The sequence below is a fragment of the Halichoerus grypus genome, chromosome 5 (genome assembly GCF_964656455.1).
Source record: "Halichoerus grypus chromosome 5, mHalGry1.hap1.1, whole genome shotgun sequence".
NCBI classification, from domain to species: Eukaryota; Metazoa; Chordata; class Mammalia; order Carnivora; family Phocidae; genus Halichoerus; species Halichoerus grypus.
In genome coordinates, this window is record NC_135716.1 from 167273274 (window position 1) to 167285977 (window position 12704).

A 12704-nucleotide genomic window follows, 5' to 3' on the forward strand; every position below is an offset into this window, starting at 1 on the left:
AGGAGATGGAGATATGAGACCTGATGGCTTTCAGATCGGAACCGATGGCAGAGGAATGGCTAAAATGACCCCAGGAGAGGTGGAATAGGTCTCAGGAGGGAATCGTGCCACCAGGGAAGAAGAGGGGGAAAAAGGAAAAGGAGGGGCAACAGAGAAGGGGAAAGAAAGTGGAAGTGAAGGGGGGGGAGAAAGAGGAGGTGCTCTCTAAGGAACCCGAGAAGAAGCTCCAGAGGGGAAAGAACCAGAAGAGGCCGGTACCAGGGCAGTTGAGGCCGAAGGGAAGGCTGGGGAAAGCCCCAATTGTCCTACTAATAATGAGACCAATAACTTGGTCGGAGGGTGTGGTGGGAGGCTGAGGGGCAGAAGAGAGTAAGGTGAAAGGGTGAAGCGAGCTGGGCAGTCTAGAGGCCAGCTGAAGCCAGTCCAAAGGGCGTGGGGCCTAGTTGGGTTCACTCGACAAGGCCCGGCCTGCGGGAAAGTGACCTCGCTTGGAATCCAGATTTTGCCACTGTGACCTCCACCTACTCACTCACCTTTTCTGAGCCTTAATTTCCTCACCTGTGAAGTAGGGATACTAACTACCGAGCGGAGTTTTCGTGAAGCTGCTGGTGGGGGCTCCCAGGACCAGGTGTGCTACTACACCTGGATCCCGCCCCCTTTTGTCCGAGCCCCGCCCCAGATCGCCGAACCGAGCTCCGCCCCGCCGCGCCCACTAGCCACGCCCCCGACGACCGGGCCCCACCCCGGCTGAGCCTCTGGCCCCGCCCCAGAATGGCCACGCCCACCTGGCCACGCCCAGGTTGCCTGGGTCTCGCTCCCCACATCCCAGCGGAGCCGAGTCGGGGAGGGACGCACCACGCCAGCTCTCCGCCGACCCCCGGGCCTCGCCCCGCCCATGGCCGCGCCGGGACCCCGCGCCTTACGGGTCGCGCTCTGCGGCGGCTGCTGCTGCCTTCTCCTGTGTGCCCAGCTCGCTGTCGCCGGTAACGCGGACCAGGATCTGGTTTGGAGGCCCAGCCCGGGCAGGGGCAGGCGGAGCCTACCTTCATCCAGCCGCCTCTTCTGGAGCGGTCTGGGCTGGGGGGCGGGGGGCTGGAGGGGACTTTCCAGAGAGTTCAGGGCTCCAGCGGTGGGTGAAGGGGGTTCTCGCCATGTGTGGAGCATCCATATGTAATAGGCTCCAGGTGTGGGGGATTAGAGGCTTCAGGTGTTTGGAGGGGACCCCAGGTGTGTCTGGAGGTGTCAGCTCCTCATCTATCAGGGAACCCCAGGTGTATGCAAAGGGAAGGGACTCTGGGTGAATGTGGGGGAGGTTGGGGGTGTGTGTAACCATGTGTTTGTGGAAACTCCAGGTGCGTATTGGGCCTTAGGGGATCCAGGTGAGTGTATGTGTGCAAAGGGGTGAGAGCCACAGTAGTGGGGAAGGGGGGGTGCAGCTCAGTTTCAAGGAGTTGCTCCTACGCCCAGGTAAAGGAGCTCGAGGCTTTGGGCGGGGAGCCCTGCTCCGCATGAACATCTGGCCAGCTGTCCGAGGGGCCTGCAAACAGCTCGAGCTCTGTGAGCATTGTGTGGAGGGGCACAAAGCACACAACCTCTCCGGCTGCGTGTGGGAGCAGTGTCGGCCAGAGGAGCCAGGTACGGAGTTGGGCCCTCCCCAAATCAAGTGCCCCCAGTTCTGAACCCCAGGGCCTTGGCACCTCTCCCCATATCTCTCCCCTACACCTTCTCCCACCAGGACACTGTGTGGCCCAAGCTGAGGTGGTCAAGGAAGGTTGTTCTGTCTACAACCGCTCAGAGTCGTGTCCAGGTAAGGGGACTCCTGCTGGCCTAAGCCAAGTTGGAGAGAGGGGACTGAGGTGTCCCCAGCCAGAGCCTGCCCTCCAGGAAGGAATCGGCCTCTCTCGGGGAGCAGACTGCTCATGAACACCTGGGTCCAGTTTCAGTTCTGCCTTTAGCTCACTGAGAAGTCCCTCGCCCTCTCTGGCCTGTTTCCCCAGTTAAAAATTGGCACAGCCAAAGGATCCAGGACAGATGTGTGGAGGGCATGGAGGAGTTGGCTCGTCTAATTTAAAACACAGTGAGGACTTCCGAATCAGAAGTTCAGAAGGGAATGGGGGGAGGGCTTCCTGGAGGAGGTGTCATCAGAGATGACCCTTAAAGGTAGAGGTGGAGAGAGGGCACATCTGGTGGAAGGAACCGTATGAACTAAGGCTTGAAAGCTGGACCTGGAACAGGGGGCCTGATCTGAGTCAGAAGTCCAGCTGTTGGCCTGGGCTGGGGTCTTGGTGGGAGTCAGGGAGTGGGAGGGCTGATTTAGTATGGATTCCCTGTCTTCCCAGCTGCCCACCACTACCCCACCTATGAACCAAAGACAGTCACAACAGGTAGGTGCTACCCGGGGGAATGGGAGTGGTGGGAGGACTAGAAGTGCCAGCAAAGACAGCTGGGCTCAGGCACTGACCTGCCTGTGACCTCAGCCCTGTGACCTCTCCTGCTGAGACTGTTCCCACATCTGTAAAATGGGTTGCTGCGAGGATTTTATGAGCAGGTGTATAGAGCCTAGTTCAGTGTCTGATGCATAGAAAGCGATCAGGAAATGATGGTTCCTGTCCCTTGTCCCCAACACCAGTTCTGGGAGCTCAGGCTGACCCTCTCAGGACCTGCCCTTGGTGCTGAAGCGTGTATGGATGGCTCAGGTCGCCAACGAGGTGTACTCAGTGACTACCAAGGCAGGCTCCTGGCAGAGCAGAAGCAAGAACTCTGCCCCTTGATTCCCACTGCCCCTCAGGGCCTGGAAGTCACCAGGCTTGGTAGGGATGGCTGCAGAGGCTTTGGTTAATTAAAGCCAGAAACTTGATCTTAGAGGCTGAATTATTGATGGCTCAGCTCCTTCTGGCTGAGCCCCAGATCAGTCTTGGGTAGCTCATTTCTTCCCTCTCCTCCTTTTCCCCCAGTGTCCTTCTCTGGGGCTCCCTGAGCTGTAGCTGGGACCACCCTTTGCCTTTCATATTCTCAGACCCGCTTACACAAGCTATACCCTCCGAGAAGTAGACCTGGCTCCCAGCTGGGCTCCTCTCCACTGCCCCAGAATGATCTTCTGCCACCAGCCCTGCCCTGCCCTGGCACCTGGCCTAGGGCCTGAAATAGAAACCCTAGTGGGGGTTGATGGCTAATGTGGCACAGCTGGGAGTCACCCCGACAGCCTGGCAACCATGGGCCCTGAGATGGGGGGGGTGGGAGGGTGGAAAGAGTCAGGGAGCGCTGTGTGACTGGCTCTGTCTTAACTGTGAGGTGACTTTGGACAGGTCTGGTCCTCAGAACCCAGCTTCTCCCTCTGACACACAACACCTAGTCTCCATTTATCCACTTGATAGGGTGTGAGCCTCCACTTCTTCCTTCTCTAAGGGCTCTGACTTCGGGTGACTCCAGGGTCTCGGAACTTAGGAGTCCTGAAAAGGGACGATATCATCTGCATCTGGGCTTTGAACCCTGAGACCCAAGGCCAAAAGAAGCTCTGAGCCGAAGGGGTCAGAGGCCCAACTCCTGGGTCCATCCTCACCCTAGTGGGCCAGTGTGGGATAGGGAGGCTAGAAGGGAGCTCATCGCTCTCAGGACCATGCAGTCCTGAGCCCAGAGAGGATGTGAAAGACATCAAGCCACAGAGCAACCGGGAGCAGAGCCAGGGCTGGAGCCTAGCCCCCCCCCCCGCTGCCCCCCTAGCCAGGCCAACCCCTGTCCCACCCGGCGCTTCCCAACTGCCCACAGGATCTGGGCTGAACTTCTGAGCCTGCTGGTCAAGGCTCTCATTGTGAGGACTGGGCCTCCAGGTAACCTGTGCTGGTTATTGGGGTGGGGTTGGGATCCTGGTCCACAGCAACCCGCTATGACCTGCACCCTGCAGGGAGCCCCCCAGTTCCCGAAGCCCACAGCCCTGGCTTTGACGGGGCCAGCTTCATTGGGGGCGTTGTGCTGGTGCTGAGCCTGCAGGCAGCGGCCTTCTTCGTCTTACGCTTCCTCAAGGCCAAGGACAGCACCTACCAGACACTGTGAGTACCTGGCCAGCCAGCGGAGTCGCAGCTCACTTTCCCCACCCCACTCTTGCCCTTTGGGTCCCTTTTAGCGCCAGTGCACTGTCTTCTCAATGGGGCGGCCCTAAGGGCAATGTCTTCCTCCTGACGTCACCCATGTGAGCCACACTTCTCCCTCCTCAACGCGTGGGGTTCTCTCTGCCCCCTGTTGGCTGGGGCCAGGACTCAGCCTGGGCCCGTGTCTGAGAGCCCAGCTGAGCCCACCTGTCTTTGTCCCTCATGCTGCCAGCAGGGAGGAGAGCCAGTAGGTAATAGCCCAGGCAAGCCTTCGTTTTGTGGCTCTGTGGCTGGTTTTCCTCTAGGAAGGGGAGCTGCCCTGAGGCCCCCGTGTGCCGTGTGTGCGGTGGGGCGGGTCGCTGCAGCCTCCCTCAAAGTGTGTGCTTCCGGCCCCTGCCTGCTGTCTGGGGGTGGGGGTCCTGAGCCCAGCTAGGCAGGGCCACTGCCCTGAGTGCCCTCTCTGTCTGGCCTCTGCAGAATCTGACCCCCCTTCAGGCCTGGATTCCGCAGGGGAAGGAGGACGAAGAGGCTGCCCTCTTGGCCCCCTTGTAGGCACTGGGGGTGGGAAAAACTTTGGCCACCAATGTCTGGCCCCTGTGGGCTATCAAGCAGGCTCGTGCCTCCTGTCCCGGGCCTGGTACCTGCAGCTGAGAGCATTCTTTGACCACCTCCTGTCTTATCCATCATGCCTGCCGGCCCCCTGCCTGGCACGGGGTCTGTGCCTGCCTCTTCCCACCCACCTGGCCTGGCACTGCCCCCAAATAAAAGAACTCTTTCCAGCACTGTGCTTCATGTCCTGTGTCTTGGGCTGTGTGTGGATCTGTGGGGGGTGGGGTATAGCCATCGTCCTCTCCTTAATGGGAACTCAGCCTTGGACTGCTACTATCACTCTTTTTTTTAAAGATTTTATTTATTTATTTGACACAGAGAGAGAGAGCACAAGCAGGGGGAGCAGCAGGGGAGGGAGAGGGAGAAGCAGGCTCCCCCCGCCCCCAGCAGGGAGCCTGACGCAGGACTCATCCCAGGATCCCGGGATCATGGCCTGAGCCGAAGGCAGATGCTTAACTGCTTAACCGCTTAACCGAGGGAGCCGCCACATCACCTTTTAAAATATTTTCGTTTGTTATACGTGTTTAACGCTCCCCATCCCCCTGCCCCCCAGCCCTTTATAGATCAGTCTGTGGAGACTCAGAAAGGTAAGTACACTTGCTCAAGATCACCCAGTGGGACGGGGCAGGGCTAGGATTTGAATCCAGGTTTTTCTGACTCCAGAATAAGCAGAAGTTCAGAATTCTGTAGAGGCATCTCCAGGCTCTCTCGGCTCCTAAAGTTAGGTCTCCACCCCAATGCCAAGGGGGAGATGCCCCTAGGACTCACAGCCATTTCTGCACTTCTGGCCTTCCTCACTCAGGCCCTCCCGGAAAGCCCCTGCCCTCCCATGCCCACCTCTTCCCCCAGCCCCCGCCCCCGCCCAGAAGTCTTCCCTGACTGCGAACACCTCCCACTGCTGGGCACTTGCTGGAAACGGGTCGTGAGGCTAAGAGTGACAGCGTTATCTGATTTCATCCCATGATTGTCCGAGGAAGCAGAGGGGCCATAGAAGGTCGCGGTGGCAGCCGTGAGGTCAGCCTGGGGAGCCCGACTGCTCTGTGTGAACGGGGGGAAGGGATTTCCCAGCTCTGGCCCTGCTTCCTCATCTGTAAAGTGGGGTAACAGCAGTGTCCATCTCGGTGGCACGTGGGGCAGACTCAGAGCAGGTGCACGTGCTCCATCCACATCCAGGGCAGGCGTCACCCTTCCAGTTGTGTAGCCTGCATGGCCTTTGGCTTCTGCCTCCCCCAGGCCCAGCCTCCCTGCCCTCCAGCTGGATGGGCTCTGAGGGGGCTCTGAGGGACGCGGGGCCCACAAGCAGCTCCGGCTACTCCTCGGCCTCCCAGCTCACCTGTGCCGCCACCACCATGCAAAGAGTCCACCTCCTCACCCCGCCCCGTCCACCCCCATCAGAGCCCCCATCTCAGGCATCAGCCTCCCCTTCGAGCAGCCCTCTCTCGATACTTGGATCTCCCTCTTGCTACCCAGCCTGTCTTGCTTTCTCTCTTCTCCGAGCCTTTGCACACGCAGTCTCTCCTGTCTGGTTCCCCCTCCCCGGCTTCCCCACCCAGCACTTAAGTTCAGGTGGGGAGAATGCCCATTTTTCCAGGGCTGAGGGAGGAAATGCCCCCACCTCCTTCTGGTTTTCCACTCAGTTAAGGACCTTTCTTTATCGGATGTTTGCTTTTTCCAAAGTAGTAAATGCCTGTAGGGAACACAAGGTCTATACAGAAATGGATATGAAGAGTGAGGAACACTTTCCCTGGGCCCCACTCCCCAGAAATAACTATGCTTAACAATATGTTTCAGACTCTTTTTGTAAATTTACAACATACATACACACAGTCAGTGTTCTTAAAATACAAAGTGGGATTGGGCTATACATACTGTTCCGCAACTTTGCCCCTTTCATTAGAGCTCAGATTTGCCCTATGACTTGTCCAGATGGTGATATTTTATTTGCCTGTATCCTATCAATGTTCAGTTGGGTCACTTCCATGTTGATTTTTTTTTAAAGACTTTATTAGCACAAGCTGGGGGAGAGGCATAGGGAGAGGGATAAGCAGACTCCCCATTGAGTGGGGATCCCAGGACCCTGAGATCGTGACCTGAGCCGAAGTCACACACTTAACTGACTGAGGCAGCCAGGCATCTCCTTGTTCATTATTATAAACAGCACATAATTTTTTTTTTAATTAAGTAATCTCTATGCCCAACGTGGAGCTCAAACTCACGAGGCCAAGATCAAGAGTCACATGAGTTGCACCAACTGAGCCCGCCAGTGCCCCATTAAAAAAAAATTTATTATAAGTAACACATGGTGGGCGCCTGGGTGGCGCAGTCGGTTAAACATCCAACTCTTGCTTTTGGCTGAGGTCGTGATCTCAGCGTCGTGAGATTAAGCCCCACCTCTGGCTGCGCACTCATTCTGCTTGAGATTCTCTCTCTCTCTCCCTCTGCCCCTCCCGCTCATGCTCTCTCTCTCTCTCCAATAAATAAATCTTTAAAAAAAAAAAATAGCACATGATAACTAAGCTTGTCTGTAGATCTTGGCACACCTGTGGGAGAGTTTGGGGAGGAGAGATCCCTGGAATTGAAATTTCACGATCTCAGAGAGTCCATCTCACGCATCCATCCTGTCTGGCACACTCGGCCTCTGCCTTCCCGACACCCCCTGCTACCGCCTCCCTCCCGGCCCCCACGATCACTGGGCCTGGATAGAGAAGGCCTTCAGGGAAGGCTTGATGAACAAATGGCCGAGTGAATGGATGAGTGCACAAACAAGCGAATGAGCCTTCCCTCTCCTTTGCTATCCCCTGAGGATTCTCCCCAGCTCAGACCTCAACCCTCACATCTGGACTGTGGCTGTTGCCTCCTCCCTGGCCTCCTAGCCTCCAGGCCTGCCGGGCACAGTCGCTGACTCAATGGCCTGCCTATATTAGCAACTATTTCCTAGGTGCTGCCAGGGTCTCCCCAACAGACTTGAGAGTGGGCATGAAGTCACTTTGCCGAGAGTGTGTCTCCCCGGTGGGGAGTTTGGGCAAAATCTCTGTGGCTCTGGGCATAGAGGTGCCAGAGAGTGAACAAGCCATGTTCTGTCTCTGGGCCTCGGTTTCTCCTTGTTTATTCATTCATTGAACCAATGTTTATTGAGTGCCCGCTTTGTGCCAGCCCCATAACCCAGGGCCAATAATGCCTACAAGCCGGGCTGCGTAAGGACCAGAGGCCACACACAAACCACACCCAGCAGGACTAGTGGAGTGCGGCAGGTGCCCAACGGATGGTAGCCGTGGTCATAACACTTGACAAGGACCAGGGAGGGATACCTGCAGGAGATGGCGGGAGGCCTGGACCTCCACACACAGGTGGGGCTTCGCAGGGAGAGATGGAGAGGAGAGCATCCCACACGGAAGGCACAGAACAAGCAGAGGGGCAAAGGCGGAAAACCCTATGTGAATCCAGAGGTCTGGAGACATGGCTGCAGAGCCCCAGAGACCAGGATCAGAAGTCGGACTCCATCCCAGTCTCCGGGGCTGAGGGAGGAAATGCCTCTACCCCCTGCTGATTCTAGCCTGGGTGCGATGTCCCTCGGGAGTCAGGCTTCATGTTCTCCCATCAGCCTGGCCCCTTTATAAACTGGCATCTTCCCTCAGGGCACCAGCAAGATGGGCCTACTATGGACTCCATTCTACCTTTCTTTTTTTTTTAAGATTTTATTTATTTATTTGAGAGAGAGAATGAGATAGAGCATGGTGGGGGGGGATCAGAGGGAGAAGCAGACTCCCTGCTGAGCAGGGAGCCTGATGCGGGACCCGATCCCGGGACTCCAGGATCATGACCTGAGCCGAAGGCAGTCGCTTAACCAACTGAGCCACCCAGGTGCCCTCATTCTACCTTTTTGCTCCTCTTCCTTGGGAAGCTGGCCTGCCTGAGGACCCAGGGCCACCCCAGCTGCCCAGGGTCTAGGTTGCCCTCCCCACCAACCCTCACTCCTTCCCTGGGTGTCCTTCTCCCACCCAGGCACATTAGCCTCAAGGAGCAGGTTGGGAGTTTGATCATCTGGGCTCTGCACTGTAAATTTATGCAAATAGATGCAAATGGTGCCAACCCTTGACCCTTGGCAGCTCTGGAGGTAAGGGTCCTGACAGCTGGAATCTGGGAGATGGAAAGAACCACAAAGGGGTCTGGAGGAGATATGCCCACTCCCCCATGCCCACCCTGTGGCCACCCAGCCCTGCATCTTCCTGCAGAACCCAGGGAACCGGAAGCCAGCAAAATTGTCCTCCTGCCCAGTTGTCCTGGAGCCCCAGGAAGTTGTGGAGAGAAAGGAGCTGCTGGTCCTCAAGGTTAGGGATGCCAGGAAGCGGGCAGGGACCTGGAGTGAAGTGGGTAGGCTGGGGATGCAGCGATTACTGTCCAAGCTGAGAGGCCATGACCAGGGGCAAGGAACCTTGTGTGTGTTAAGGTTGACTCTGTGAGGTAGCTGGTTCTATCCCATTTTGCTGAGCGGGAAAGTCAGGCCCAGGGACGATAAGCTGGGTGCTCACGATCACAGAGCCAGTAAGGAGTGCAGCTGGGATCTGACTTCTGGCTTCGAGTCCCTCATTGCTCTGGGCACGGGGTGGGACTTAAGGCACCTTGGCCTCTGGGATTTCAGGGCAACCTGGACCACCTGGCAAGATGGGCCCCAAGGGTGAGCCTGCTGAGTGTGTGGGACCATGGGTCTCCTCTGCTTTCTTTGCTTCTGTCCCCAGGACTAGAGAGGGGTGTCTCTGCTCGGCTGCTGTTGAGCAATCCACTGTGGGGGGATGGAAGGTTGGGAGAAGGCGGGGGTTAGGAGAGGGGCCTGGGCACCTCCCCTCTGGTTTGTGGGCCTTGGAAGTACTCAGACCTCAGAGCCAACACTCTGTCTTTTCCTGGATCAGGAGATCCAGTGCCCCTACTGTGGTTCCAGGAGGCAGCCTTCACAGGAGCCAGAACTTGGCATCAGGTGGTGCTGGGGTGCGATCGGCCGCCAGACATGGCCCAGCCCTCCGTAGAGCCTCTCTTCAGGGGCCCGATGGAGCTGAGAGGGCTCCTGGGGGTCCCACCCTTGGCCTGTTCCATTACCTGCAGGGTGAGGGTTGGCAACCCCCCTTGGCAACTCCCCTCAGCCCATCTCCCCTTCTGTAGGCCCCAGAAGCTGCCAGGAGCTGCTGAGCCGGCGTGCCACGTTGAGTGGCTGGTGCTGTCTATGCCTACTCGAGGGCAGAGCCTCCTGGCTTGTTGTGACAAGGACACCAAAGAAGTCGGCTGGCTGGTGAGTGTCAGGGAGGCTCAAAGGGCTCCGAGGCCAGGCCCAGCGGACACTTTTCCTCTTGGCCCCTAGGGGGAGCCAGAGCCCACTGGAGCCAAGGCCTCCCTCCCAGCCCCTCACCGGCAAACGTTTACTGAGCTCCCAGAGGGCCTGAAGAAGTCTGAGAAGGCTTCACAGAGGAGATGCCATTTGAAAGGGCCTTGAAGGCTGTGTAGAAGTTCTCTAGATAGATGGGGGGCTGAAGGGCATTCCAGGTAGCTGGAAAGACAAACACACAGGGAGGCAGGAGAGGACGAGAGGGTTTAAGGAGATCGTGTGAATGAGTTGAGGAAAGATAAGAGGTCAGGGGTGTCGGTGTAGGTCAAGCATGGATTAAGGGCCTCTGCAGAGGCCAGTTCATGGAGGGCACGGAATGGCTGACTGAGGAGCATGGGAGGCGATGGAGAGCCATGGAAGCATTGTAAACAGATGAGGGACCCGGTCAGACTTATGTTTTAGGAAAAAGACTCGGGCTGCACCATGGAAGGTGCACTGCGGTGGGGGATAGGATGGAGGCAGGGACACAGGTTAGGAGGACGGCAGGCGTCCGGGTCACCAGGGAAGGAGAGGCCCTTAGACTGAAGGATATTGAGGAGAGAAACTCTGTAGGGCCTGGGGACTGCTTGGCTTGCTGCGGGAGGTGGGGGACGTCAGGGTAAGGCCAGGACTTGAGCCTGGGACTCTGGAGGTGACCTCTCTGCTCTAATATCTTGATTCTTCTAGTAAATTAGAGCAGGTTGTTTTGATCTGACTCCCAGCAGGACTGACCATCCTCCAAGGGCAGGCCCCACGTTTCTCTCATTTCAGTCACCCTGGGACTTGTCAGGCTTCGGCAGGAGGGGGACGGTCAGCAGAAGTTAGTAAGGGAATGTGGAGTTCATCACTATTTACAGGCAAAGATCACTCAGACTCACATGTTATCAACAAGCCCCCAATTCAAACAGAGGGCAGGTGTCTGCCCACCCCTCACAGTGCGCCCTCTCTCTGCTGACCTGCCCTCTGCTTCTCCCTGTCTCCTGTGCTGGCCTTCTCTGCCTCCCCAAGTGTTCCAAAAGCAATAGGATGGTTCTGTGGGTTTATTCTGCTCTTGGTCCTCTTACAAAGCCGGTTTTGGGAGCTAGAGTCCGAATTCTGGCTGGGGAATGAGAATTTGCACCAGCTCGCTCTTCAGGGTAAGTTCCCCCCAGGGCCCCAGGGGCCTGGGGGGGGCATTTCGCTGGCACTCTGAATCCCCACCGTGGGATCTGAGGATTCCTCCATCCCTGCCTCCCCCTTCCCCCCAGGTACCTGGGAGCCGCGGGGGGGGGGGGGGTGGGGGGGTGGGTGGAGCTGGAGGACTTTATTGGCAACTGCACTTTTGCCCACTCTGAGGCCTTCTGCCTCCTTGGGGAGGCAGATCACTACCAGCTGGTGCTGAGCAAGTTCTCAGAGGGCATGGCAGGCGCGTGAGCCTGAGGTGGGGCCCAGAGCAGGGGAAGAAGGTAAGGGAGGCTGGATCCTTCCTCAGTGCTACCACCGCCTCCATAAATGACCCAGGGCAATTCCTTCCCCTCTGTGGGCCTCAGTCTCCTCATCTGAGAAATGGCAATCATGAGACGGAATGGTGCAGGAGTGAACAAGTTGGGCTCTGGAGGCAAACAGTCCTGAGTTTGAATCCAGCTCTTTTGTTTACTAACCATGTGACCTTGGGCAAGTGCCCTCCGTGTCAGTTTCCTCCCCTGTAAAATGGGCAAGGAGGCTGGGAGAGAGGTTGTGGGAGCCATGGGAGGCCCTGTTGAGTGTGTGTTATCTGCTTCGGAAGAGGAAGTGGGAAAGGGTTTTTATTTTTTTGTTTTTTTTCAGAGACACAGTGACTGTTGAGAGACTTCCAAGAGGGAAGTGGTTATGAGGAGGTGCCCTTGCCCGCACGGGCACTGGGGAGTCCCACCCTGCTCTCCCCCACCCCACCCTGCAGACTTGTTCAGGCTGCTGGTGGGAGCTGGGGATTTGGGGAGGGGACAGGCGGGGGGAGAGGCTAGTGGCTTCAGAGCCACAGTCCTGAGTTCAAGTCCCAGTAGCCCTGTGACTGGCCGAGTGACCTGGGGACAAGCCCCTGGCTCCTTGGTGCTGCTATTTTCTCCTGGGATCTGCTAACTTCCCCCTCACGGTTGCTCTGAGGCTCCTGCGAGATCATCTCTCCAAGGGTGCCAGGCATGGTGTCCCGCTCCAGGGTGCCTCCATCCCCTCCCGGCCAGGGGACTCCCTGAGCTTCCACAACGGGAAGCCCTTTACCACCTACGATGTGGACCACCATGCGGAGCAAGAGCAACTGTGCTGATTGTCCACGGTGGCATGTGGGACGGATCACGCTACCAGTCCAACTTCAGTGGACGCTACGCAGTGTCTGAGGCCACGGCTCCCAAGTATGGCATCGACTGGGCCTCAGGCCAGGGCGTGGGCCACCCTTACCGCAAGGTTCACAAGACGCTCACTAGGATACCCTGGCAGCCGGTCGTCTTTATCTCTCCCGTACAGCTTCCGGACCTTGGCTACCCTCCCCATTGCTAACTGCTCTCCTGCCCACATTTAAAAATAAAATCACTTTAAACCTTTCCTGACTTGTAAGACTCTCCCAGTTACTGGGAAAAACTCAGGAGGGCAGAGCAGAGACACAGGGTTCAGCTCCCTTCAAGGAAGACCTTCTAGTCAGGAAG

At 57.4% G+C, this 12704-nt stretch overlaps 2 protein-coding genes across 4 annotated transcripts; both read left to right on the forward strand.

Annotated features, from left to right (window-relative positions):
- Window positions 1-819: 819 nt before the first annotated feature.
- CD164L2 (CD164 molecule like 2) lies at window positions 820-4867 on the forward strand. 3 transcript variants are annotated; one of them, XM_036116470.2, is made up of 6 exons: window positions 820-983; window positions 1468-1635; window positions 1736-1807; window positions 2340-2384; window positions 3902-4046; window positions 4563-4867. In XM_036116470.2, the coding sequence occupies exons 1-6, from the start codon at window positions 896-898 to the stop codon at window positions 4567-4569; spliced, it is 525 nt and encodes a 174-aa protein (XP_035972363.1). In that variant the 5' UTR covers window positions 820-895; the 3' UTR covers window positions 4570-4867. The 3 variants fall into 3 exon arrangements, with proteins under 3 accessions (XP_035972363.1, XP_035972364.1, XP_077927870.1); XM_036116471.2 differs by having other exon boundaries at window positions 3902-4867; XM_078071744.1 differs by lacking the exon at window positions 2340-2384.
- Window positions 4868-7868: 3001 nt separating this feature from the next.
- Window positions 7869-12558, forward strand: FCN3 (ficolin 3). Its single transcript, XM_078071790.1, is given in 11 exon segments — window positions 7869-7888; window positions 8556-8642; window positions 8934-9022; window positions 9334-9384; window positions 9849-9932; window positions 9935-9979; window positions 11056-11127; window positions 11130-11183; window positions 11306-11452; window positions 12246-12317; window positions 12320-12558. Coding segments are annotated over 11 exon segments (960 nt in total).
- The last annotated feature ends 146 nt before the right edge of the window (window positions 12559-12704 follow it).

Bases quoted from the DNA above. Each gene is read 5' to 3' on its own strand.
- CD164L2 (XM_036116470.2), top strand. From the start codon at position 896: ATGGCCGCGCCGGGACCCCGCGCCTTACGGGTCGCGCTCTGCGGCGGC. The intron at 1,808-2,339 runs GTAAGGGGACTC...CTGTCTTCCCAG, and splicing joins CCGCTCAGAGTCGTGTCCAG to CTGCCCACCACTACCCCACC. The intron at 2,385-3,901 runs GTAGGTGCTACC...TGCACCCTGCAG, and splicing joins ACCAAAGACAGTCACAACAG to GGAGCCCCCCAGTTCCCGAA.